General features: G+C 41.6%; 1 protein-coding gene across 2 annotated transcripts in view; it reads right to left on the reverse strand.

Annotated features, from left to right (window-relative positions):
* The window catches only part of PARN (poly(A)-specific ribonuclease), a 172343-nt gene extending 149976 nt beyond the window's left edge, over positions 1-22367 (reverse strand). For both annotated transcript variants that reach the window (XM_059693217.1, XM_059693219.1), the window contains exons 1-11: positions 22217-22367; positions 21684-21761; positions 20202-20281; positions 19657-19724; positions 19489-19570; positions 12848-12908; positions 7376-7541; positions 6739-6804; positions 5487-5525; positions 3211-3253; positions 1122-1202 (exon numbers count right to left, since the gene is read on the reverse strand). In XM_059693217.1, coding sequence (XP_059549200.1) covers positions 1122-1202; positions 3211-3253; positions 5487-5525; positions 6739-6804; positions 7376-7541; positions 12848-12908; positions 19489-19570; positions 19657-19724; positions 20202-20281; positions 21684-21761; positions 22217-22235 — 783 coding nt within the window. In that variant the 5' untranslated portion in view covers positions 22236-22367. The remainder of the gene's footprint in view (positions 1-1121; positions 1203-3210; positions 3254-5486; positions 5526-6738; positions 6805-7375; positions 7542-12847; positions 12909-19488; positions 19571-19656; positions 19725-20201; positions 20282-21683; positions 21762-22216) is intronic.
* Between the last annotated feature and the right edge of the window lie 2000 nt (positions 22368-24367).

Raw genomic sequence — 24367 nt, forward strand, 5'->3', positions numbered from 1 at the left:
TAATATGCCATCTCCCACCCACCTCCCTCTCTGTCCCGGGAGGCTGAGATAGTTTCTCACTGCCTCCCAGATTCTGATGAGGCCTGGGACTTTCTGCCCCACCACCACCACCACCACCACCCTACCCTTGTCAGAAGAGAGCTGCAGAATATAAAAGCACTTGGCTGCAATCGAGAATTGGCTCCTTAATAATGAGGTATCCACAATTCATGTTGCAGCTATCTGGCCCCTTTTTTTTTCAGTGTTGTCTTTTTGTGTGTGGGAACAAGGACCACATGCAGCTGGCACCTTTGGCTGATCTTCCTTCTCTATGTAAGTAATAAAACATCTTAATCTAAAAATGGCTTGTTGTGTCTTTACTGGTTGAATCAGTCAGATGTGGCCCTATCTTACATATCTGTCAGTTTGACATGCACCCATACGCAAAAACCCTACTCCACCTGTGTCCCCCCACCAACATCTGTCAGGCCAACTCCACGTAAGTGAACTGGCATCAGTCTACCCAGTTGCTCAAATGTCAAACTTGAGCATCAGCATCTTCCTTCTCTTTTCCTCTTTCACCACCCACATCCAATCACAAATTCCACTGATTCTACCTTCTAAATATCTCCAGATTTCATCTAAACTACTACTAACTATCCTATTCCAGATCACTGGTATCTCTTAGCTATGTTACTCCACAGCTTAATAGGCCGCCCTGCCTCTAGTCTTTCTCAAATCCATTCTCCAGATAGCAATTAAGATGATGTTCCAACAACACAAATATGACCATAACATCCTAATCTGTCAAATCATATATTCTAAACTTTGTTGTAGTAAAACTAGAAACTTGCTTGAAATCAAGTATTAGTTAGCAGGCAATGAAGACCAATGGCACATAATCCGAATGATAATCAAAAACACTTTTTTCAAGACTGCTTCATATAAGGGAAGATTGGTCAACCATGTCAGACTCACTTTGTTGGCTAGGTCTAAATACTTGTTCCTTTGTTCTATTCTAGATTTTCCTACCAATGCAATTAATCATTAAATTGAATCCAACATATGTCTATAAATATAGAGAAAGTTATTTCCTTTGGGTGTCATTTCTCACCCAAAGGAAATGAATGTAACTCAATTACCTGTTCTTTAGCATGTTTCTGCTGCTCTCTTCTTTTGCGTTCTTCTTCATCTACTTTGCTGACAACTATGTATCGCTCTTTCTAAAAGACATAAAGCCAACATACAATTTTCTGGAAGCAACTTGACCCAAAAAATTCCCAATTCTGCTACCATGAGAAGTTATCCTTTTTATCACTTCATGTCTTTCATGGGCTAAAAACACTGAAAGGATTTTTAAATGCCACAAAAAGTTGAGTTAATGCATTACAAACCAAAATCCTTCTTCTGTGTTTCCATGAAAATTTCCCATGGTTTATTAATCCAACCCAACAGAAGTCAGTTAAAAGTACCAACAGCCCGCCCTAACTGGTTTGGCTCAGTGGATAGAGCATCGGCCTGCAGACTGAAAGGTCCCAGGTTCGATTCCGGTCAAGGGCATGAACCTTGGTTGCGGACACATCCCCAATAGGGGGTGTGCAGGAGTCAGCTGATCGATGTTTCTCTCTCATCGATGTTTCTAACTCTCCATCCCTCCCCCTTCCTCTCTGTAAAAAAAATCAATAAAATATATTTTTAAAAAAAGAAAAATATCAACAGCCCTAGCTGGCTTGGCTCAGTGGATAGAGCATTAGCCTGCAGACTGAAGGGTCCCAGGTTCGATTCTGGTCAAGGGTACATGCCAGGTGGTGGGCTCAATCCCCAGTAGGGGTGTGCAGGAGGCAGCCGATCAATGATTTCCTGTCATCATTGATGTTTCTATCTCTCTCTCCCTCTCCCTTCCTCTCTGAAATCAATAAAAATATATTTTAAAAAAAATTATCAACAGACTGTGAGAATAAGACACTTTTCAAGATAAACACTAAGAAATTACATTGCATCTAAACATGAATTTCTAAACAGTTTTAAAATAAAGTTTCTACATCATTTTATGAACATAAAAAAATCCTGGATTTTCAAATAATTTGTCAGATACCATCTTCCTCATATATTGCATTTTTTATCTATTAAACACATCATAAAACCTCCTATGTCTAAGTTTGAGATTTATCTTCTAGCAAGATTGTTTCTTAATTCACTTTATCTATATATATATATATATAGATATATAGATATATAGATAGATAGATAGATAGATATATAATAGCCTAAGCGACCATCACGAAAGGAAAATCAAATGACCAGTTCTATGACGTACAATGACCACCAGGGAGGAGACGCTCAATGCAGGAGCTGCCCCCTGGTGGTCAGTGCACTCCCACAGCCAACCTCCCGTGCCCAGCCAACCTCCCACAGTCCCTCCCCACAGCTGGCCGGCCCCAATCAGGACTGGACGAGATGGTCCCGATCAGTCCTGATTGCCTACCAGGCCAAGGAACCCCACCCGTGCACGAATTCACGCACCAGGCCTCTAGTCTTTTATATAATTTGACATCCAACTTCAGAGCAACAACTAAATTCTAAAATCCTAAAATTTGGCAAAGGGAACCCATCATCTACCCACCACTACCCATCATAGTTCTGTCAGTACACCTTGGGGATACATGACAATACCTATGCACACAATTATGACCTAAATTCTAAACTTTCATTTTGCTTGTCCACATAACAGGAATGCTTTAATTAGAACATGTACTAACATTTGCATGCTTTCAAATTTACAAAGCCTGCTCACTCCCACTGGATCAGCATAAAAAGCATTACAGCCAAAACCGGTTTGGCTCAGTGGAGAGAGCGTCGGCCTGCGGACTGAAAGGTCCCAGGTTCGATACCGGTAAAGGGCATGTACCTGGGTTGCGGGCACATCCCCAGTGGGAGATGTGCAGGAGGTGGCTGATCGATGTTTCTCTCTCATCAATGTTTCTAACTCTCTATCTCTCTCCCTTCCTCTCTGTAAAAAATCAATAAAATATATTTTTAAAAAAAGCATTACAAATCAGCATTATTACCATGCTCATGTACAAATGAGGAAAATGAGGCTTAAAACAGTTAAATGACTTGCTAAAGGTCACCCAACTCATAAATAGCAGGGCCAAGAAGAGAATTCCAACTTTTGAAATATCAATGTACCATTGCATGTGTTTATTAGCCCTGAATAACTTTTGAGGTTACCTTTTCAGTTTCTAAAGTCTCAACGTGAATGCCTTTGGGATACCTAAAGAAAAGGAAGAACACATCACATCAGTAGAGGAGAAAATGAAAGCAACCACCGTAAGTATTTTAAAAGCAACTATATGGCTATAATTTAATTAAATTATTAAATATGAAATAAGTATTACTATGATAAAACCTATTCAACAATATTTCAGCTGCTAAATGTTCCTCTCTTTTTGCTCTTAAACACACAGGAATGTATCTGATTTCAAATTGTTTTAGGGCTTAAGCATTTTCTGAAATGTCTTACATCACATAATACTGTCAACTCATTACCACATAGTCAAATCTTTCTCCCAAATATAATAATGCTTACTTCCTAATTGATTTTGAAGGTCTTTTTAGATTGTATGGGTACACACACAAAAGGTTTGATGTTAATAACCCTGTAGTTTGGCATGGTAGTTTGTACCAGCCAAGAAGAGGGATCTGGAACCCACATGAAGTAAGTTGCAAGGATAATATGAAAGAAAAGGAGCCTGATCAAAGGACAATGACCTATTCCTATTATGTTCAAAGTAAATTTCCAGTACACATGTCACTGACAAATTCTAATGGAAGAATAAGAACCCCAAACAAAGTCAAATGCAAACAGCAAATTGTCTAACGCTGATGTGCAATTTTCGGGTTACAGATTCACTTGAAAACAAAATGAAACCAATGGAAACATCCCCAGACAAATACACACACAAAATTTTAGATAATATTTCAGAGGATTCACAGACCTCCTAAAACCCATCCATGATCTAGCCCAGGGGTGGGCAAACTTTTTGACTCGAGGGCCACAATGGGTTCTTAAACTGGACCGGAGGGCCGGAACAAGAGCATGGATGGAGTGTTTGTGTGAACTAATATAAATTCAAAGTAAACATCATTACATAAAAGGGTACGGTCTTTTTTTTTTTTTAGTTTTATTCATTTCAAACGGGCCGGATCCGGCCCGCGGGCCATAGTTTGCCCACGGCTGATCTAACCTCTGCTTTAGAAAAAGAATTAACAGCGGCTGGTGTGGTTCAGTGGTTGAGCATAGATCTATGAACCAGGTCACGGTTCGATTCTGGTCAGAGCATACAGCTGGGCTGTGGGCTCAATCCCCAATGTGGGGTGTGCAGGAGGCAACCGATCAGTAATTCTCTCTCATCATTGATGTTTCTATCTCTCTCCCTCTCCCTTCCTCTCTGAAATCAATAAAAATATATTTTAAAAAAAGGATTCAGCTGAGTATTTCTTAAGTCTTAAAACCAAATTTTTATAGTATACTTACAAAGAACAAAAACACTACACCACCCAAAACTTAACACACTAAAGTCAAAGTAATAATTAAAAGAAATTTTAAAAGGCTTTAAAGCATCTATTATAAAGCCCTGGCTGATGTTTCTCAATAGTTAGAACATCAGACCACACACTAGAGTCACAGGTTCGATTCCCCGTCAAGGACACATACCTGGGTTGCACATGCATGTGGGAGGCAACCAATATATGCCTCTCTCTCACACTGATGTTTCTCTCTCTTTCTCCTCCTTCCTTCCTCCCTTCCACTCTCTCTAAAAATCAGCAGAAAAAATATCCTCAGGTGAGGATTAACAAAAAAACCACACACACACACACACAAAACCATAACATTGCCCTGACGTGCTAGCTCAATTAGAGCATTGTCCCAATATGCCAAGGTTGCAGGTCCCCAGTCAGGACACATACAAGAAATCCAAGAAGCAACTAATGAGTGCATAAATAAGTGGAACAACAAATCAATGTTTTTCTCTCCCTCTCTCTAAAATCAATTTTTAAAAAATTTTAAAGCAATAACAAATAAAATTAATTAAGTGGGTATTCAACTTTAAGAAAATAGGGGGATATAGCCTGGCTGGTGTGGCTCAGTATTTGAGCATCAACCCATGAACCAGGTCATAGTTAGATTCCCGGTCAGAGCACATGCCTGGGTTTCAGACACAGTAAGGGGTATGGAGGAAGCAGCAGATTAATGATTCTCTCTCACATTGATGTTTCTATCTCTCTCCTCTTCTCCCTTCCTCTTTCTGAAATCAATAAGAACATATTTAACAAAAAAGAAAGAAAATAGGGGGAAGTAAAATAAAGTGCTACACAATAACTTAAAATGGTCAAATCAACAAGTACAGTAGAATTCTTTAAATTAAATGAGAGCTAAGAGATTATATTTCATTTTTAAATCCTGGGTCCCTCACAGAATTCTTACATATAATATAAACACTTACTTCCAGTTCAAAGTTTGATAAATTAGTTTTCTTTGGAACCTATAAAAACAAAAGAAAAGATATTGGTCTTGGCTTATTAAAAGAAAATCCTAATTGATCAAACACTGGTAGGGAAAGATATTTAAGTTTTTTAAAAAAACTTCAATAAAAGTAATAGGTAATATGCAAACAAAAATGGGCAGGATGCCCAGCAGACATGGCTCAGTGGTTGAACGTTGACCTATGAACCAGGGAGTCAAGGCACATGCCCAGGGTTTGGGCTCAATTCCCAATAGGAGGTGCGCAGGAGACAGCTGATCAATATTTCTCTATCATCACTAATGTTTGTCTCTCCTTCTCCCTTCCTCTCTGAAATCAATAAAAAATAAAAAATATTTTTGAAAAAACGGGCAGGATGTTTGAGGTGTGAGGATTCCTCACCACTTGCCTTCATCAAAGTGTTATTTAATATTATTATACTACCTTTAGAGAAGAGGTTAGAGTTCCTGTCTAACCAATGTTTTACTTCCTGTGGCTTATATAGAGTTAAGGTAGGCAGATGCACTTAAATACTTTTGTGAAGCTAGTCACAAAGGAAAAAGTATGATGTTTAAGTTACTGACTCTTTGAAACACTGATGTTTTTTTACCACAAAAAAATTAAAAGCATAGAAGTAGTCTGCGAGTAAGTTGTTCTCTTCTGAAGCCTTTATAAATTAAGTACTCCTCGAGACTAAAACAATTATGCCACTCAAGCATAACTTTAAACCAAAGTTCCACAACAGTTTTAGCCTCTCCACGATGGGACAAAGCTTTCAGTGTCTCAATATACTATCACACCCACTATATTAATGTTAAAGTTAGTGCTTAAATCTTGGGAGTATGACTACAATAAAAACACTATTTATGAAAGTGTTTTTTTGTTTTGTTTTGTCTTTTTTTTCTATTGCTCATTTTACTTAGTTTGTTACTGTTGACAGTATTACAGATGTCCCCCAATTTTCCCCCCTTTTACTCCCTTCCTTCCAGGTCCTGCCCCACTCCAGGCCTTTACCACACCATTGTCTGTGTCCACTGGTTATGCATATAGGATGTATATAATTTCTTTGGTTAATCTCCTCCCATCTCCCCCACCCCTCCCCTCTGAGGCATGTCAATCTGTTCCATGGCTCCATGCCTTTGCACCTATGTTGTTCACCAAGGCCAAATACAGCACATGTCAAAAATCATCTACCTTTCCCCAAAAAGATGTGAAAAGATTCAGGGCAACTAACCCCGTGCATGGGTCTAAGTCCAAGTTCTTATTTTCTTCACTCTGTAACAAATCTTCTATTTTCTCTCTGAGAAATTAAAATAAAAACATGAATGTCAATACCTTTAAGGGATAAAGTCATCAATAAGGCTTAAAGAAAAATAATTTATTCTGGCATATTCTTTTATTGTTGTTCTCAATAAATTAATGACAACTCCTCAAGGCTACATCAATATAAATGATTTATATTTTTACTTTTCTAGTAAAGCAGTTATACTGATAAGTAAACTAAAAAAGTCTAGACACTCCTTCAATGGCACATTGGCTTATCAGAAACTTCACTTTGAACGAAAAACACATAGACATGTTGCAAATATCTGGACGGGCCTATTTCATTGCTCTGCCTTCAGAGGAACTAGACAGTGGCTACCAGGCCTTTACAGAAGGTCTTCACAGTGACATGACAAGTCTAAATATAGTAAACAGAATCCTATTTACAATGTGCTATTGTCACACAAATTCAGATATGCCGTAATTAAATCAAGCCAATCACAACATCACACCTCTATGAGTACTATGTATGGGCAGCACAGGTTCAAGATGCAGATGTCAGTCCTGCCCCCAATACACATCACACAATGCACAGTTTTGGAACTTACACCACTTGGTCAATAAACTTCTTCTGATCCTCAGGAATCGTCACAGGACACTTGGATGTGTTAGGAGACACATATGATAGAGCTCCTGCACCATTGGACTGTAAACGTTTTTCATCATACTGCTCTCTTAACTGTCTTTCTTCTTCCTGATTTAAATATGGAATTCCTACACATAGTTTTTAAGAAAAATGTATTAGTAGAAGTAACTTTAACATAAAAATTGTTTAACAAACCAAAGAGCCTAAAATATTCAAGAAAGACCATATTTAACTATATCTAAAAAAAATCAACAGAAAAAGCAAATGATTTTGAAATATGTTTTCTATTCATACACTCCAATTATTTATTCTTTTCAACAAATTTTTATTTGGCACTTAGACGTTGTTCCAGGAAATGTATGAGGCACTAGGGAATGTAACAGTGAGCAAAGTAGATGCAACTTGCTGTGTAGTGAATAAAATAACTTTAGCCAGGATGATCAGAGAAGGCCACTATGATTGAGGCCCAAAGCATAAGAATGACTCAGATATGCAAAAAAAAGGAAAGAGTATCTCCAGCAGGGAAGTAAATATAAATGTACTGAGGATGGACATGGCATGGACTTTTCCAAAATCAGCAAGGAAGCTGGTGTTGCCAGAACACAAACAGGAGAATGGCATGACACCAGACTGGAGAGAGGATGGAGCAAGATTACAGGCCACAGTAAAAATTTATTATATTCTAAGAGCAATGGGATGCCATTAGAAGATTTTAAGCAAGATAATTAAATTACCTTCTTCATGTTTTAAAAAGATCACCTGAAATAGGGAAGTCAGAGCTATAAGCAATTGTCCAGGGAAGAGATGATCACTTAGATCAGAGGTGAGTAAACTTTTTCTTAAAGAGACAAATAGTAAATGTTTTAAGTTTGTGGGACATATGGGGGTATCTGCTGCAACTATTCAGCTCTGCTCTTGTGGCATGAAAAGAGTAATACACAATGAGTAAATGAATGGTCACAATTTTATTTACAAAACTAGAGGCCTGGTGCATGGCCTGCAGGGATTGGGCGGAAACTGGCTCTCCAAAATCCCGAGGGGTCCTGGATTGCAAGAGGGTGGCAGGCCAGGCCAAGGGACCCCACTGGTGCACAATTGGGGTGGGGAGGGACCGCAGGAGGGTTCCAGGGTGTGTCCAGCCCGTCTCACCCAGTCCCAATCGGCCAGACCCCAGCAGCAAGCTAACCTACCAGTCGGAGCGTCTGCCCCTTGGTGGTCGGTGTGCATCATAGCAGCTGGTCGAACGGTTGAACAATCAGACACTTAGCATATTAGGCGTTTATTATATAGGACAGGCAGTGGGTCATAGTTTGTACCCTGATTTAGACTATAAAGATGGGAAGAATAATTTTAGAGATACAAGAGACAAACCTGCTGATATACTGGAGATGAGGGATAAAGGAAAGAGCAAAATAAAAAATGATGCTATTAAATTTAAGCAATTAGAAGATGATAGTGCCACTTAATGAGGTGGAAGAAAACTAGGCAAATAGGTTTAAGGCTCCAAAGATGAAAACCAAAAGCTACCTCCTGGATATATGAAATCATCAAAGGGTACAGGTGAAAGGTGTTGAGAGAGAAATTTAGATACCATCAGGATAGGTGTGGTTTTAAAAGCCATAGGATACTAACAAACTTTGTAGAAAGAATTAGATGGAATTAGATCACATCTGTCAACAGATAACACTGCTGAGGTTATTGCCTACATTCATTATGGAAGAAACTGAACTTATCAAACTCAATTCAAAGTTTAAGAAAATACAGACAGGGATGATGCAGTAGAGAAGAGAAAATAATTCAGAAAAAGAGAAGGGCAAACTGAAGGAGCCAGTGCTTGACAAGGAGACAGGAACTAGCCATTGACAGACACAGAAACTCCTCTTCACTGTAAAGAACAGAAGAAAGAGGGCTGGGTCCAGACCTGGGTCTGGTGGTGAGAACTTGCAGCAGCTCTTCTCTGCTTTTATCTGTTTTCAACGAGAGGCAGGGAGAGAAGTTTGGAGAAAGAGATTGTAAGAAAACAGAGAGCTGGAAAGGGAATTTCTAAGTCAATAAAATAGGATTTTTGAGCATGAATGTTTATTTGAAGCTTGTGATCATGAATTTAAAGTAACAAATTAGCTTAGATGTGTCGTGTTTTCCAGCAATATTCAGATGTGCAGAAACAAAGAAGGTGGGTGTTGAGACTTTGTTAGGCAAGTGCAATGGAGGGAGAGGGAAGGAAGGATATGATGGACCATGTGGATAAGGAGGGAAGTCAAGATAGGAGAGTGGAACAGGAGAGTGGAAGGATATTGATAGTGAAAACGCAATGGAGGTCAACAGATTGCTGAAATAAGGTACTGGAGTAAGTGAATGAGAAGAACAGGAGGTAGTGCTCTCAACAAGAAATGTTGGGAGTGGGTGATAAGACCCATGATGCTACCAAGGGAGGTAGAGGCAAGGACTACTGACCACCTGATCAAGAAACCGTAAGACAGAGCATTTGCTGGTCATCCTTGTGGATGCAGAATTCACCCAGAATGAGGAGAGAGGTAGGAGTGGAAAGACAATGAGCCAAAGCCAAAGTTGTTAGTCAATGCTGTGCCCAGGAAATCAGCAGAAAGAGGGGTGGCAGAACTGGGCGACAGTCCTGAAAAAAAAAACTTCAGCTCCTGAGAAGAGAGAATTCAAGTGGTTTGAAAGTGGCATGGGGAAGCAAGGATACCTACTACTGCCGGGCTGAAGGTATAAAAAGAGAGCTGGGAAAAACCACCTTTGTTTGATGCTTCAGGGAGAACATTAACAAAGAGTCATCTGGTTCCGTTTCATAAAAGGAAGTCAATACACTTCTGACAAAGCTACCAAGAGAAACGGGCCTGGCATTTATAAAGTGTGACTGGAAAGATTTGATAAGGAAGAGAAGTGAAGGTCTATATCAGATTAAGAATACCAACAACAGCATGAAGATAAGAATCCTGGTAATAATAATGGCCTGGGGGTTCTGAACCATCTGTGACTAAAATATTCCAAATATTCTGACTATAAAACAATAAGAAGAGACACACTCTAATTTGGCTGTTTCTCTCCTTTTATGAAAATAAAACCATCAGGCTGGAAACTATACTACATCCATATGAGTCTGGTTAAAGTAATTCCTTCAAAAGAATTTTGTGCTTATTCCAATATAGTGTTCTAACTACATTTGGGACTTGTATTTTATAATGGCTTTCAGTATCAAGTGTGAGCCAAAAGAAAAAAAAATTATTTTACATACCCAAATTGTGTTACCCAGTTGGTTTACCCACTATGTTAAGCAGTTTGGGCTCCAAAACTTTTTAGTATTTCCAAAAATCGAAATCACCAATAGAAATTATAATGCAGCACTACTGAAGCAATTAAAAAACAACATATCAAAAACAGCTACAGCCAGCACCGATTTGGCTCAGTGGATAGAGCGTCGGCTTGCGGACTCAAGGGTCCCAGGTTCGGTTCCGGTCAAGGGCATGTACCTTGGTTGCGGGCACATCCCCAGTCAGGGGTGTGCAGGAGGCAGCTGATTGATGTTTCTAACTCTCTATTCCTCTCCCTTCCTCTCTGTAAAAAATCAATAAAATATATGTAAAAAAAAAAAAAAAAAACAGCTCCAGAGACAGAGAAGCATCAATCAGACCTTCAAACCTCCGAGGGAAGGTAGGGGAGGGTGGGGGTAAGGGGGAGAGATCAACCAAAGGAATTGTATGCATGCACATAAGCATAACCAATGGACACAGACACCAGGGGGATGAGGGCATGAGTGTGTGTGTGGCGGAGGAAGGGGGGGAGAGACGATGGCAATGGAGGGATAAGGACACATATGTAATACCTTAATCAATAAAGAAAAAAAAAAAAACATAGCATGAGTTCCAAAGGCCTCCCAGGAAGACCGCACTGAGAGGAAGTAAATTTATTCAAAGTCTATGTTCTAGTACTTTTGGTAAAAAAAAATCTCCTTCCTCACCTTACTCAATAATTCTACATTCACCCTGGAAAAGAATACAATTTAGGAAAATAATTACAGTAAAAGCAGTTATTGACCTTACCAGCAGCAGGTGCTTAATAATGCTGATAAAAACCAAAGGTTTTCCAAACACTGTTCGGGAAATGAATGGAGGAAGAAAAGACACTCTTGTATGCTCTAATATCAGACATGCACTCATTAGATATTTAATGGTCACTTCCCCCTGATGAAAAAGAGGAATCATGCTATGCACCAAGGGCATGGAATGAGACACAGTCCCTTTCCTCAGAGTGCTCAGCAGCCTGTCAGACCAGCAAGTTAGCCATCATGATCATACATGATAGACTTTTTTTTCTCCCATGAGAAATAGAGAAACCATCTCTAATTATAAAACAAACACCAATAGGAAAAGGGAGTTTTTCATTACAGGATTACTAAAATACAGCTACTTTTTAAAGTACTACACCATACCACTTGTCTCACTGAAAGGTAACAGGAAAGCATTCCCCACCGATTTTAGATAAGTCACATAGAGTAAATTATGAATAACTATGTCATACTATGTTACTAACTATGTATAAGTAGTCAATTCACAGAATAAACTATGAGTAAGCTCCACTCATAAAATCAGGAGATTGAGAGGCTTCATTAGAGCCAGTAAAGTAGTGTCTACACTCCTGTTCAGTTCATGCTTAACTAGGTTTAGGGAGGGAAAGGCACAATAAAAGTTTCAAAAACTTGCCCTGGCCGTAGTTAGAGCATCGACCCAGGGACAGAAGGGTGACGAGTTCAATTCCTGGTCAAGGACACATATTTCAGTTGCAGGTTCCCTAGCCACAGTAGAGGCCCAATCAATGTGTCTCTCTCACATTAATTTCTCTCTCTCTCTCTCTCTCTCTCTCTCTCTCTCTCTCTCTCTCTCTCTCTCCCCCCCCCCCCTCCTTCCTCCCTTTCACTCTCTCTGGAAATCGATGGGAAAAATATCCTCGGGTAAGGATTAAAAAATAAACAAATAAATAAATAAATAATAAACTGTAAGCTTAAGAAACCAGGAAAACTAGTGGTATAATTTTTTTTTTTAAATATATTTAATTGATTTTTTTACAGAGAAGAAGGGAGAGGGAAAGAGAGTTAGAAACATCAATGAGAAACACCCATCAGCTGCCTCCTGCACACCCCCAACTGGGGATGTGCCCGCAACCAAGGTACATGCCCTTGACCGGAGTCAAACCTGGGACCCTTCAGTCCGCAGGCCGACGCTCTAACCACTGAGCCAAACTGGTTAGGGTGGTCTAATTTTTTTTTAAGTTAAAAAAAAAAACTTTTTTAAAACTAGAAGGCTGCATGTGATATACTGGAAATCTGAGATTCTGTATCAGAGAGCAAGCACAAAAAGATAATTCTCAACCAAATCCACATTTTCAAGTTCTAAAGATAAGTCACAGATAATCTTACCATTGCGGAAAACTTTATTGAAATCAAATCCTTGGCTTGCTAAAAAGTCAATGCTTGAGCTCTGAAACAAGAGTAAACAAGACATACATTTCAGTGATTTTAATGTCAGGTATGTAAACAGAAGTGGAGAAGTAACTCAGGTGAGTAAACATAGGCAACCAGACAAGGAAACAACATGTCAAAAGTCAGAAGACAAGGGATTTCTACTCCCAGGCTGCCAAACAATCCATTAATTGACTTAAACTATCCAGGCTCTGCTCCTTTATAACTTACTAGTGTCCCAGTGCACAGATTCATGCACATTGAAAGGAAATTAATTAGAAGAAATATTTTAATATCACTATTCACCCTTTCTCTATAATAGAAGTCACCACAGCTCAGCATTAAACCAGATTCAGGGCCATCAGTGCCCTAGCAACAACATAACCCATGGCCGAAGGTAGAATGGCACGACCCTGCAAGGAATCGAGCTCCCTCCTCTCTGGTTCCAGGGTGTGTCACCGGAGAACCACTGCTGCCAAGTCACCACAGTTCGACAGCTCCTGCATTGAGCGCCTGCTCCCTGGTGGTCAGTGTGTGTCATATGTACCGGCCAGTTGGACGCTCTGACAGTCGCTTAGCCTTTTATCTATATACTAGAGGCCCGGTGCACAAAAATTTGTGCACTCGGGGTCCCTCAGCATGGCCTGTGCCCTTTCGCAGTTTGGGACCCCTTGGGGGTGACCACTTGCTGGCTTAGGCCTCCTCCCCGTGGGATTGGGCCTAAGATGGCAATCAGACATTCCTCTGGCAACCTGGCAGCCCTCGGGGGATGTCCACTTGCCAGCAGGGAGCAGACCTAAGCTGCAGTCAGGCATCCTTAGCACTGCTGAGGAGGCAGGAGAGGCTCCCACCACCACTGCTGTACTGGCAGCCATCAGTCTGGCTTGTGGCTGAGCAGAGCTCCCCTGTGAGAGCACACTGACCACCAGAGGACAGCTCCTGCATTGAGCGTCTGCCCCCTGGTGGTTAGTGTGTGACATAGTGATCAGTCATTCCCAGTCCTTCTGCTGTTAGGGTCAGTTTGCATATTACCCTTTTACTATATAGGATAGAGGCCTGGTGCACAGGTGGGGGCTGGCTGGTTTGCTCTGAAGGGTGTCCCGGATCAGGGTGGGGGTCCTGCTTGGGTGCCTGGCCAGCCTGGGTGAGGGGCTGATGGCTGTTTGCAGCTGGTCACACCCCCTTCAGGGTGGGGGTCCCGCCTGGGTGTCTGGCCAGCCTGGATGAGGGGATGGTGGCTGTCTGCAGCTGGTTACACCCCCTTCAGGGTAGGGGTCCCCACTGGGGTGCCTGGCCAGTCTGGGTGAGGGACTGAGGGCCATTTTCAGGCTGGCGGGTGACTGAAGCTCCCAGCCTCTTTTTTTTTTTTTTAATTCTGGGATTTATTTACCTTCTATAGCTGTCACTAGAGCTGAGAGCCGGCTCCAGCTCTGAGGCTGTGGCTGATTGAAAGCAGGTATCTGGGTTTGTTTAGCTTCTATAATTGAAACTCTGTTACCATCACTGGCGCTCTAAGCTCTGAGCCCACTGCGGCTGAAAGCAGGTACCTGGGGTTTGTTTAGCTTCTATAATTGCAACATTGTTGCATCCAGAGCTCAGAACTGGGCTGAGGCAGGCGGGGAACCTTGGCTTCCTCCATCACTAGAGCAAGCAAGCCTCATGTTCGCTTCAGCTGCGTGGCTGCCGGCTGCCATCTTTGTTGGCAGTTAATTTGCATATCCTGCTGATTAGCCAATGGGAAGCATAGCGGAGGTATGGTTAATTACCATGTTTGTCTATTATTAGATAGGATAAAACAAATATTCCTTGTTTCACAATATTTAAGAAAACTACTTGGTGAACATATATATGCCAATAGGCAGAAAACTCCTGATCACTGTACTGACTAAGAGACTATAAGTAGAAATAAAATATATTTATACTATCTCACCCCAGGTTCAACTTTAAGGTAGCTCAAATGTGCAGGTTATAAGACATCACTATCCACTTCAAATTACCATTGAGATTCTGAAAACCCGAAATCTAGACTGGATGGTCTTTACATTCAAGATCAAAATAGATAAAAATTCCCAGTAACAAGATATTCAACAAACATCTGAAACCTAGGGTGAGTTGAAATATTTAAGTAAATTTAAATAAAAACATTAAATAATATTACACAATGTACATAAGAATGGCAGAAATCACAAAGTTCTTACTCAAACTGAAGAGTAGGAATCATTACTGTGGCTACTCTTATTTTACTCCTGTCTTAAGTCTAAATTGAAAGGGCAATGCAATTGAATCATTTTAATCTGATCCCTCACAGAACTACCTTTCCTGAACTGTACTTTGACATTGTACCATCAGTCCAGACTGTCTTATTGTCCCATTAAATGCATTACAGTATTTACTTGAGAGATATGGTTAAAGACTAGGCTTTCTACACTAATGATTTCTTTATGATAATGGAAGAAGAAATGTTCTGAGGTCTCTAATTTGAGAAAAGCCAAATTTCTCTTGATCCTGGTTTATTTAGATCCTATGGCCACAAATTGTGTGTTTCCCCTTTTCTTAGCTGGTAGGAAGCTCAGAGACAAAGAGTGGAAACATTCTTTGTCACAAATTCTGTGTCCTAATCATACCATAGTAATCATATCTGCACTTTTCTTTTCTTCCAATTTTTCACTTACTTTGTTAAAATGTATATAATACATGTATCTTTATCAGCCAACACAAATTCTTTTTCAAATCTGGTGGGTTATAAAAAGACAATCTTAACCCCCCCTGCCCCCCAACACACACACTTAGGTACATGTACATCATTTTCCATCATGTGCAAGTTTTCTACGGTTTAAAACAAGCAATCTTAAAAAATAAAAAATAAAAAAACACACACACACACAAGCAATCTTTCCCCTGAGGTTTTCCTGTTCTGAACCAAGACCCAATGATTTCTGACTTGAGCCACAAGCCTCCTTCTGTCTCCCATGCCTGTATAGTCTTCTAATTCTGTCTATCTATATATTCCATCCCCAACATACACACCAAAATATGGACTATGGAAAGGCATTCTTGTCCCTCCAGTCACTAGACTCTAAAAGATCCTAACTTCCTTCTCTTTAAAAATCCTGAGTGCCTCGAACAGGGGAGGCAGGATAGGAACGGCCCACAGTGCTACCACCACCCTTAGTGCCTTCTTCCCTGACATCATGCTCCAGTTCCTGGTGGGATTTCCTTTTGGCAAAGTGGTTGAAATGTACTAGATATGGCTCAGAATTATGACATGCCAAACCTGGATAAAAAACTTGATTAAGCCGAAACCGGTTTGGCTCAGTGGATAGAGCGTCGGCTTGTGGACTGAAAGGTTCCAGGTTCGATTCCGGTCAAGGGCATGTACCTGGGTTGTGGGCACATCCCCAGTGGGGAGTGTGCAGGAGGCAGCGGATAGATGTTTCTCTCTCATCGATGTTTCTAACTCTCTATCTCTCTCCCTTCCTCTCTGTAAAAAATCAATAAAATGTATTTAAAAAAAAAAAAAAAAACTTGATTAAAAAGGACATGGATGCCAAGAAGAAACCCCCTAGTTCATGAGACCAACTCCAGCACTGACTCCAGGAAATCCTGACTCTGCTCTTCTCCAGGGCCTCCTTTACACCTGAACCAAAGCTTCTGTCTCCAGTCTCAGCCTTCGCTTTGAGCACAAATGGGGCCACAAGTTAAGAACTGTCCTTACTTTCCCAACATCTTCACCTCTTCCCTTCCTCCTTTAGCAGCCTGGGAGGTCCTAAGACTAGAATTATGGTACTAGATTAGTAAATATGGCCTTTACTTAAAAAAAATTCCAGAGTCACCCTGGCCAGTGTGGCTCAGTTGTTTGGAGAGTTGTCCCGTACACCAATGTTTCTCTCTCTCTCTCTCTCTCTCTCTCTCTCTCTCTCGCTCTCTCGCTCTCGCTCTCTCCCTCCCTTCCTCTAAGAATATATTTAAAAAAAAAAAAAAGATGCAGTCAAAGATGCACCTATTCCATTTCTAAAGCTATACGTTTTCCACCCAAACAACACCCTTTAAGTTACGCAATGATGTAAATGGAACTGGCTGTAAATGATGTAAATAATGTAAATGGCTGGCATGGCTCAATGGTTGAGTGTCAACCTATGAACCAGGAGGTCAACAGTTCTATTCCCAGTCACATACCTGGGGTTTCAGGCTTCATCCCCAGTGGGGGCCTGCAGGAGGCATCAGAACAATGATTCTCATCATAGATGTTTCTCTCACTCTCTCCCTCTCCCTTCCTCTCTGAAATCAATAAAAATATATTATAAAAAAAAAAAAACACACTATGGTTTATTTGATAATTTAACAAAACAGATTACAAGCCCTGGCCAGTATGGTTCAGCTGATTTAGTGTCATCCCTTGTGCACCAAAAGGTTGCTGGTCCAATTCCTGGTCAGGGCACATGCCTGGGTTTTGGGCTCATCCACGTTAGGGGGCGTGCAGGAGGCAGGAAATCAATGTTTTGCTCTCACATTAATATTTCTCTTTCCCTCTCCCTTACTCTCACTAAAAATCAATTTTCAAAATAAGTTTCTAATCCTCACCCCAGGATATTTTTCCATTGATTTTTTAAAGAGAGTGGAAGAGAGAAGGAAAGACAGATAGAAATACCCATGTGAGAGAAACACATCGACTGGTTGCCTCCTGCATGCGCCCCATGGGCCCAAGCCAGGGAGGAGCATACAACTGAGGTACATGCCCTTGACCCTTGGACCCTTCCGTCCGCAGGCCAGTGCTCTATCCACTGAGCCAAACCGGCTAGGGCTTTAAAAAAAATTTTTTTAAACAGGTTACACAACTAAAATTACCTTCACCTTTTCTCTTCATCCCCAGGCATACCTGAGATTAACTCTCAATTTTATTTGCTTATATCCTGCCTTATTATAGAAAGAATTTGACATGACTCAGTCACTCAGAAGCCTACCCTTCAGGCTTTCTTAACTGCATTACTACTTACAAACAGGAGAAAGGAACGTTGAGAAGACACAAATGAACTTATGTTCCTACTGGAAGAGAAGCCAGGGCACAGTATTATAAAGGGGAAAAGATTAACACTTATCTTTAATCACATATTTACACACTATCCCACTTATTCACGTTCTCCTTATCCATTATAACAGATTAAGAGGAAAGAAAAAGGAAACTGATATTTAGTAGTGTCTACCAGCTCAGCTACCACACCATAAAAGGGATGTTCTAAGGGAGAATCTCCATATGCTTACCTTGGCTCATAAGTAAGCCCCCTCCTCCTCAGGAGGAGACAATGGTTTTTTCCACGCTCCCTTTCTAATTGATGAACTTGGAAAAAGGAACTAAGGGCCTCTAGTTTAGCACTCTGCTCTTCCAGAAAATAAAGCTCTACCCTTGGAGATGGGTGCAAAAAGGATGAGGTGGGAAGAAGCCTGCAGGTCCTGAGCTGTGAGTTTAATTGAGGTGTAAGATATCAAAAATCCCAAAAAGAGCCACATTATAAAGGCAAGTTCTCAAGCCCATTATCTGGCTACACTTGGAACACTTCATGCAGTTCTCAAAGTTTTGAGAACTTTATGCAATTCTCAACGTCTTACTAATAATAAAGCTCATGTTCTGATTTCCATCTGTCTGTCACTTGCATCTTACTCCTTAATTCATTCCAAAGTAAAGGGTAAGACAGCAGTGCAATTAATTTAGAACCCTAAAATTGAAGGTCAGATATAGTGTACAGATGATATCTTGTGGAACTGTGCACCTAAAACTTGTGTATTATTTTGTGAACCAGTGTCACACCAATCTATATATATAAAAATCCAGCAACCGGGAAACCATAATGAACAGAATGACCAGTCGCTATGACACCCACTGCAGCCAGCAAACTAGCTAATCTGGGGGTGGGGCTGGCCTGCCAACCTCCCGCAGCCCCTCCCCTGGCCAGCCTCGCCCCTGATGGGCCCCCACCACCTTGATCGGCCCATAGCTCCTCCCCGTGGCCAGCCCCACCCCTGCTAGCCCCGCCCCAACTGCAATAGGGAGCAGAGCCAACCAGCCAACCACCTGTGGCCCCACCCCCCACTGGCCCCACCCCTGATGGGCACCCACCACCCCGATCGGCCCACAGCCCCTCCCTCCAGCCAGCTCCACCCCCCGATTACCCCCCACACCAATCGGGGGTGGGGCTGGCCGGCCAACCTCCCACCGCCCCTCCCCTGTCTGCTGACCCCCGATCACCCCCCACCCCATTTGGGGGCGAGGCTGGCCGGCCCCCAATCATGGGTGGGGCCTGTCAGCCAATCACCTGCGGCCCCTCCCCCTAGCTGGCCAGGCCCTGATCCACCCCGACTGGGGCCAGGGCCGGCAGACACCACCCATGCATGAATTTGTGCACTGGGCCTCTAGTAAATTCAATAAAAAGGAAAAATTAAAACATAAAATAAATAAATAGAACTGAAGGTCAGAGATGAAATAGTTTTCCCAAAGCTCAAAGTTAGTGGCAGAACCAAATTTTAAAGAGAATTCTGATTCCACATATCCCCACAGACTCATCAGCAATTCATAACAGAAAAAAAAACTTAATTATGTTACTAACCTGACAAACAAATTTGACATCTGGTGAGGATCTATTGAAGGGTTTCGGGAAAACATAGAAGTTAAATGACTTTATTATATACCTGGGAAAATAAGATATACAAGGAGATTTAGGGGGTTACATTATGCCACAACGAAAGCATTCCCACCACTTGTTAAAACAACCTACTTTGAATGTATGCAGTCATACTTAAAAGCGCAAAGGCCAAACTGAAACAGCAAAAAGTCCATGGAATGCTGGAAAAGAGAAATAAAACATCTGTCAAAACAATGCTGTATATTTTATGTAAGCAACAGTATTCTCAATCAGGTGGGCTTTCTAATTACTCAATTTGACTTTGGCAGAATACTTCTGATTAGAAAAGATTACAGATTATGTATTAGAAGCATTATTAATTTATATACATCTCTTAATGTTCTTCCCAATTAGACACCTATCCACCATCCAGAGCATCATATTAGGCCTATTTCCAAATTATTAAAATAATTACATCATACTTCCTATAAATCAAATTAACACTGAAAATACTAAATCTTCTCCGAACATGTTTTCCAGCAAACAATTATTTTTACTGTTGTTTTAAACAACACTAAAATATCGTTTCATAGCTCGGGTTGAGAAATCAATGTGCAAGTTTAATGATTATATTTCTCTAGAATTCAATGTAAGGAGGACCAACATGGGGGAGGGGCGTTTCTAGCACATCCACTTACCTTTTTGAGCTTCTGGTACCTCTCTTCCGGAGTGTCAAAACCATTTGTTAATGTGGTGACTGAAGGTCCATCACTGATTCCTAGATTTTAAGAAATAAAAGCTTTTAACTTGTTAGTAAATACTAATGTAAAAATGTCAGTCAACTACTCAATGGCTCTGTAATTTTATATTCTCATGTATTACAAAGTGCTTCTCACTTCACTCTTTCAAAATTAGCATTCATTTCACTGGCCACCAAGCTAAACTCTATAACACATTTAGAAATGTTAGTGTTTCTATTTCAGAACCAGCAGTTCCAGTGTCTAAAATAGGTTTCAAAACACAGGAATAATTTAAGAAAACAGTATCTATGATTAAGTTTTGCTGCTTTCAAAAGTTTAATGCATAATCAGATATCAACAAATTCTGAAGTCTATTATTGTTAGAGTCCCAGTCTTGGCCAACAGTTTTAAGTAACAACTATACAACAAAGGTATTTTCCAGGTCAAAAGAAAATTATTTCTGGTGAAAACTCTTAGCTTCCCAGAGAATTGAGTCCAACTAGAAAAGGCATGTATGTATAATTAAAGCCAACGATCTACAGGGTGTCCCCCAAAAATGTATACACACTTTGAGATTACGAAGTCAGTATTTATTAGCATACAGTTCATTTTCAAAATTTCAAAGAATCAATAGAAATGAGTGTGTATACATTTTTGGGGGACGCCCTGTATTTACTCCCAGCATGGATTCCTTTAGAAAGAGCTGAAGAGTTTTTTAAACATGTAAAATCAGAGTGAAAGTGGATATCTACACCAAAGAAAGTCTACTGTTCGTACTACCTTTAACAATTTAAAAATTAATCTCTAAAAAAAAAAAAAATTAATCTCTGATCCAAAAAGAAAAAACCCTTGCAATTGTACGTGTTGGTAAAGTATTATACACACATACACACCCACGCCAAGGTAGGCAATGCACACTTCCACAAATGCATAAAGCCTGACCCAGAAGTCAGTCACAAAGGACAAACATTGTATGATTCCATTTACAGGCAGTGCCTCGAGTAGTCAAATTCAGAGACACAAACAGTGGTTGCCAGAGGCAGGGGAGGAGGGAAGGTGAAAAAGTTCAGGAGATGGGTGGTGGAGATGGTTGCACAAAAATGTGAACGGACTTAATGCCACTGAACTATTTTTAAATGGCTAAAATGGTCAATTTTATGTTATGTATTTACCTAACACGCACACATAGAGCCTGACCCTAACCCGGAAGCAGCACCAAAACCATCTTCTACCCGCAACCCTCAGAGCCCCAACCATCAAAAACCCGCTTCCCTGCCTTTGAAACGCGTAAGAGGAAATGCTGAGGCCCGTGGAACTTCTCCAAGGCTACAAACTGGGGGAAGGGGCCAGCGGGCAGAAGGCAGGGCAGGTGTCAGGAGGGCAGAAGGCAGGGCAGGGTGTCAGGAGGAGCCCTGGCCCCGCGCCTGCAAGGAGGGATACCTGAAAACTCCCCATCGATGGCAAAGAAGTCCGCCTCCTCTATGGCCTGGTACACTTTGTGAAGATGACTCTTAAAATCTGCGGAGAAACCGAGAAGCTCAGAACGGGGGGCTTGGCTTTCCGCCCACACACGCCTAAGGGGAGAGGGGAGGAGGACCCATGAGCTCCTAAGGCCTGGGGCCCGAGGACAAGTGTACAGGGGGGGGGGGGGGGGGGGCAGAATGCAGGGAACCTAGAGAGTCCAGGCCCTAAGGAGCACATGGGCCGGAAAGGGACAAGCACTGAGGGTGTACGGACCCGGGAGGAGCCCGGGTGCCCTGAGGGTGCCCGCAGGAGAGCAAGGCCCCGAGGGGGGCACGGGCCAGAGAGAGACAAGCGCCCAAAGGACACGCAGGCTTAGGAGGGGGGCACACTCGGGAGAGGCTGCCTCAGCCCCAGGCCCCACCAAACGGATTGGCGGGCCGTGATCCGGGCCTAGAAAGCCGAGTGAGGGGGACCGTGGGGACGCGGGGAGGTGCACGGCCGACACGCACTGCTCCTGATTATCTCCATCCCGTAGGGTGCCCGGAAGCCGGGCCGCCTCGGCCGTTCTACTCGCGGAGTTCCGCAGCGACGGCAGCGGCGGCTGAGGTACCAGCTACAGAGATCGCAGCGGCGATTTCCGGGAACAGCGCGCGCCGGTGCGCAGTCACGTGCGCCAGCGTCACGGTAGGGGCGGGGCCAAGGCTGGGCTTCCCTCACCCCTTCCAGGGACAGAGGAGGGGCGTGGCTATCGAAGTCCCTAGCCATAGGCGATCTAACTTAGGAGGCCAGGTCGTGGGGCGTTCTGTTTGGAAGAAATATGCATACCCTGACATCCAATCAAGGAACAAATGTTTCCTGGGTTCCTATTATAGTCCAGGCACTCTGTAAGGAATGCGGATACAGTGATGAACAGAAGACAAGGTCCCTGGCCCCACTGGAGCTTAACTTGGGGGAAGAGGGGAAAGTTAAGCAGGAATCAAACTTGCCACTTGGAAGCATGATAATCTTTTTGAAGAGAAAGAGCAGGATGATACAGTAATAATAATAATGTGAGAGAGTGTTATTTAAAAAGGTAATGAGGGCCCAGCCAATGTTGCTCAGTGATTGAGTTTGGACATATGAACAGAAGTTCCTGGTTCTATTCCAGTGAGGGCACATGCCTGGGTTGTGGTCTGGATCCCCAGTAGAAGGCCTGCAGGGGGCAGCAGATCAGTGATTCTCTCTCATCACTGATGTTTCCATCTCTCTCTCCCTTCCTTTCTGAAATCAATAGAAATACATTTTTAGCGGCCTGGCAACTGAAGGGCCTGGGGACTGAAGGGTCCCGGGTGCCATTCCAGTCAAGGACACATGCCCGGTTGGGGGCTCAATCCCCAGTAAGGGGCCTGGGGGAGGCAGCTGATCTATAATACTTTCTCAACATTGATGTTTCTATCTCTTCCTCTCCCTTCCTCTTTGAAACCAATAAAAATCTATTTTAAAAATATATACATATTTTTTTAAATTAAAAACACTTGTGTATCAAAGGACACTATCCAACAAGGTGAAATGGCAACCCATGCATGGAATGGGAGAAAATATTTGCAAATCATATATCTAATAAAGGGTTAATATCCATAGCATATAAAGAATTCCTACAACTCAGCAACTCAAAAACAAACAATCCTATTACAAAATGTACAAAGGACTTGAATAAATATTTATCCAAAGAAGATATACAAATGGCCAACAAGCACATGAAAAGATGATCAATGTCACTAATGCAAATCAAAATCACAATGAGTTACCATTTCATATCCATTTTTTGAGAAATTAGAACTTCCTGCACTGCTGGTGGGGATGTAAAATAGTGCAGCCACTATGGTCGTTCTTAAAAAACTAAAAATAGAATTATATGATGCAGCAATTCCACTTCTGGGTATACACCAACAGAATTGAAAGCGGAGGTTTTTGAACTTCGCAAAAAAAATACCCTATGTAAAGTACACTGCGGACTTGTAATATTATTTTAATTTCTGGGTAAATTTATTTGCTAATCCATTTATTAGCAGCATTTTTCACCATAGCCAAAAGGTGGAAACATCCCAAGTGTCCATCAACAGATGAATAAGCAAAATGTGATATGTACATACAGTGGAATACTATTCAGCCTTTAAAAAGAAGGAAATTCTGCCCGGGCTGGATTGCCCAGTTGGTTGGTGTGTCATCCTGTACACCAAAGGTTGCAGGTTCAATTCATTTATGTTAAGTGAATTAAGCCAGTCATAATAAAATACTGTATAATTCCAATTATATGTGATACCTGGAGTAGTCAGATCCATAGACATAGAAAGTAGATGATGGTTACCAGAGGCTGGGGGCAAGGGACCATGAGGAGGTGTTAAATGGATATGGAATTTCAGTTTGGGAAGACGAAAAAAATCCTGAAAATGGATGGTAATGATGGTTGCATAACACTGTGAATATACTTGATGCCACTGAACTGTACACTTAAAAACAGAAAAAAATGGTAACTTTTATATTACGTATATCTTACCACACACACACATGCTGACACCTATTACCAGATTATCCTCCAGAAAATGAGTTCACACACTTCCGGCACTGACACAGGTCATTACCAAATCTGTTTACTCTTTGCCAATTTCATAGGTAGAAGT

The sequence above is a fragment of the Myotis daubentonii genome, chromosome 4, assembly GCF_963259705.1.
Source record: "Myotis daubentonii chromosome 4, mMyoDau2.1, whole genome shotgun sequence".
Lineage (NCBI taxonomy): Eukaryota > Metazoa > Chordata > Mammalia > Chiroptera > Vespertilionidae > Myotis > Myotis daubentonii.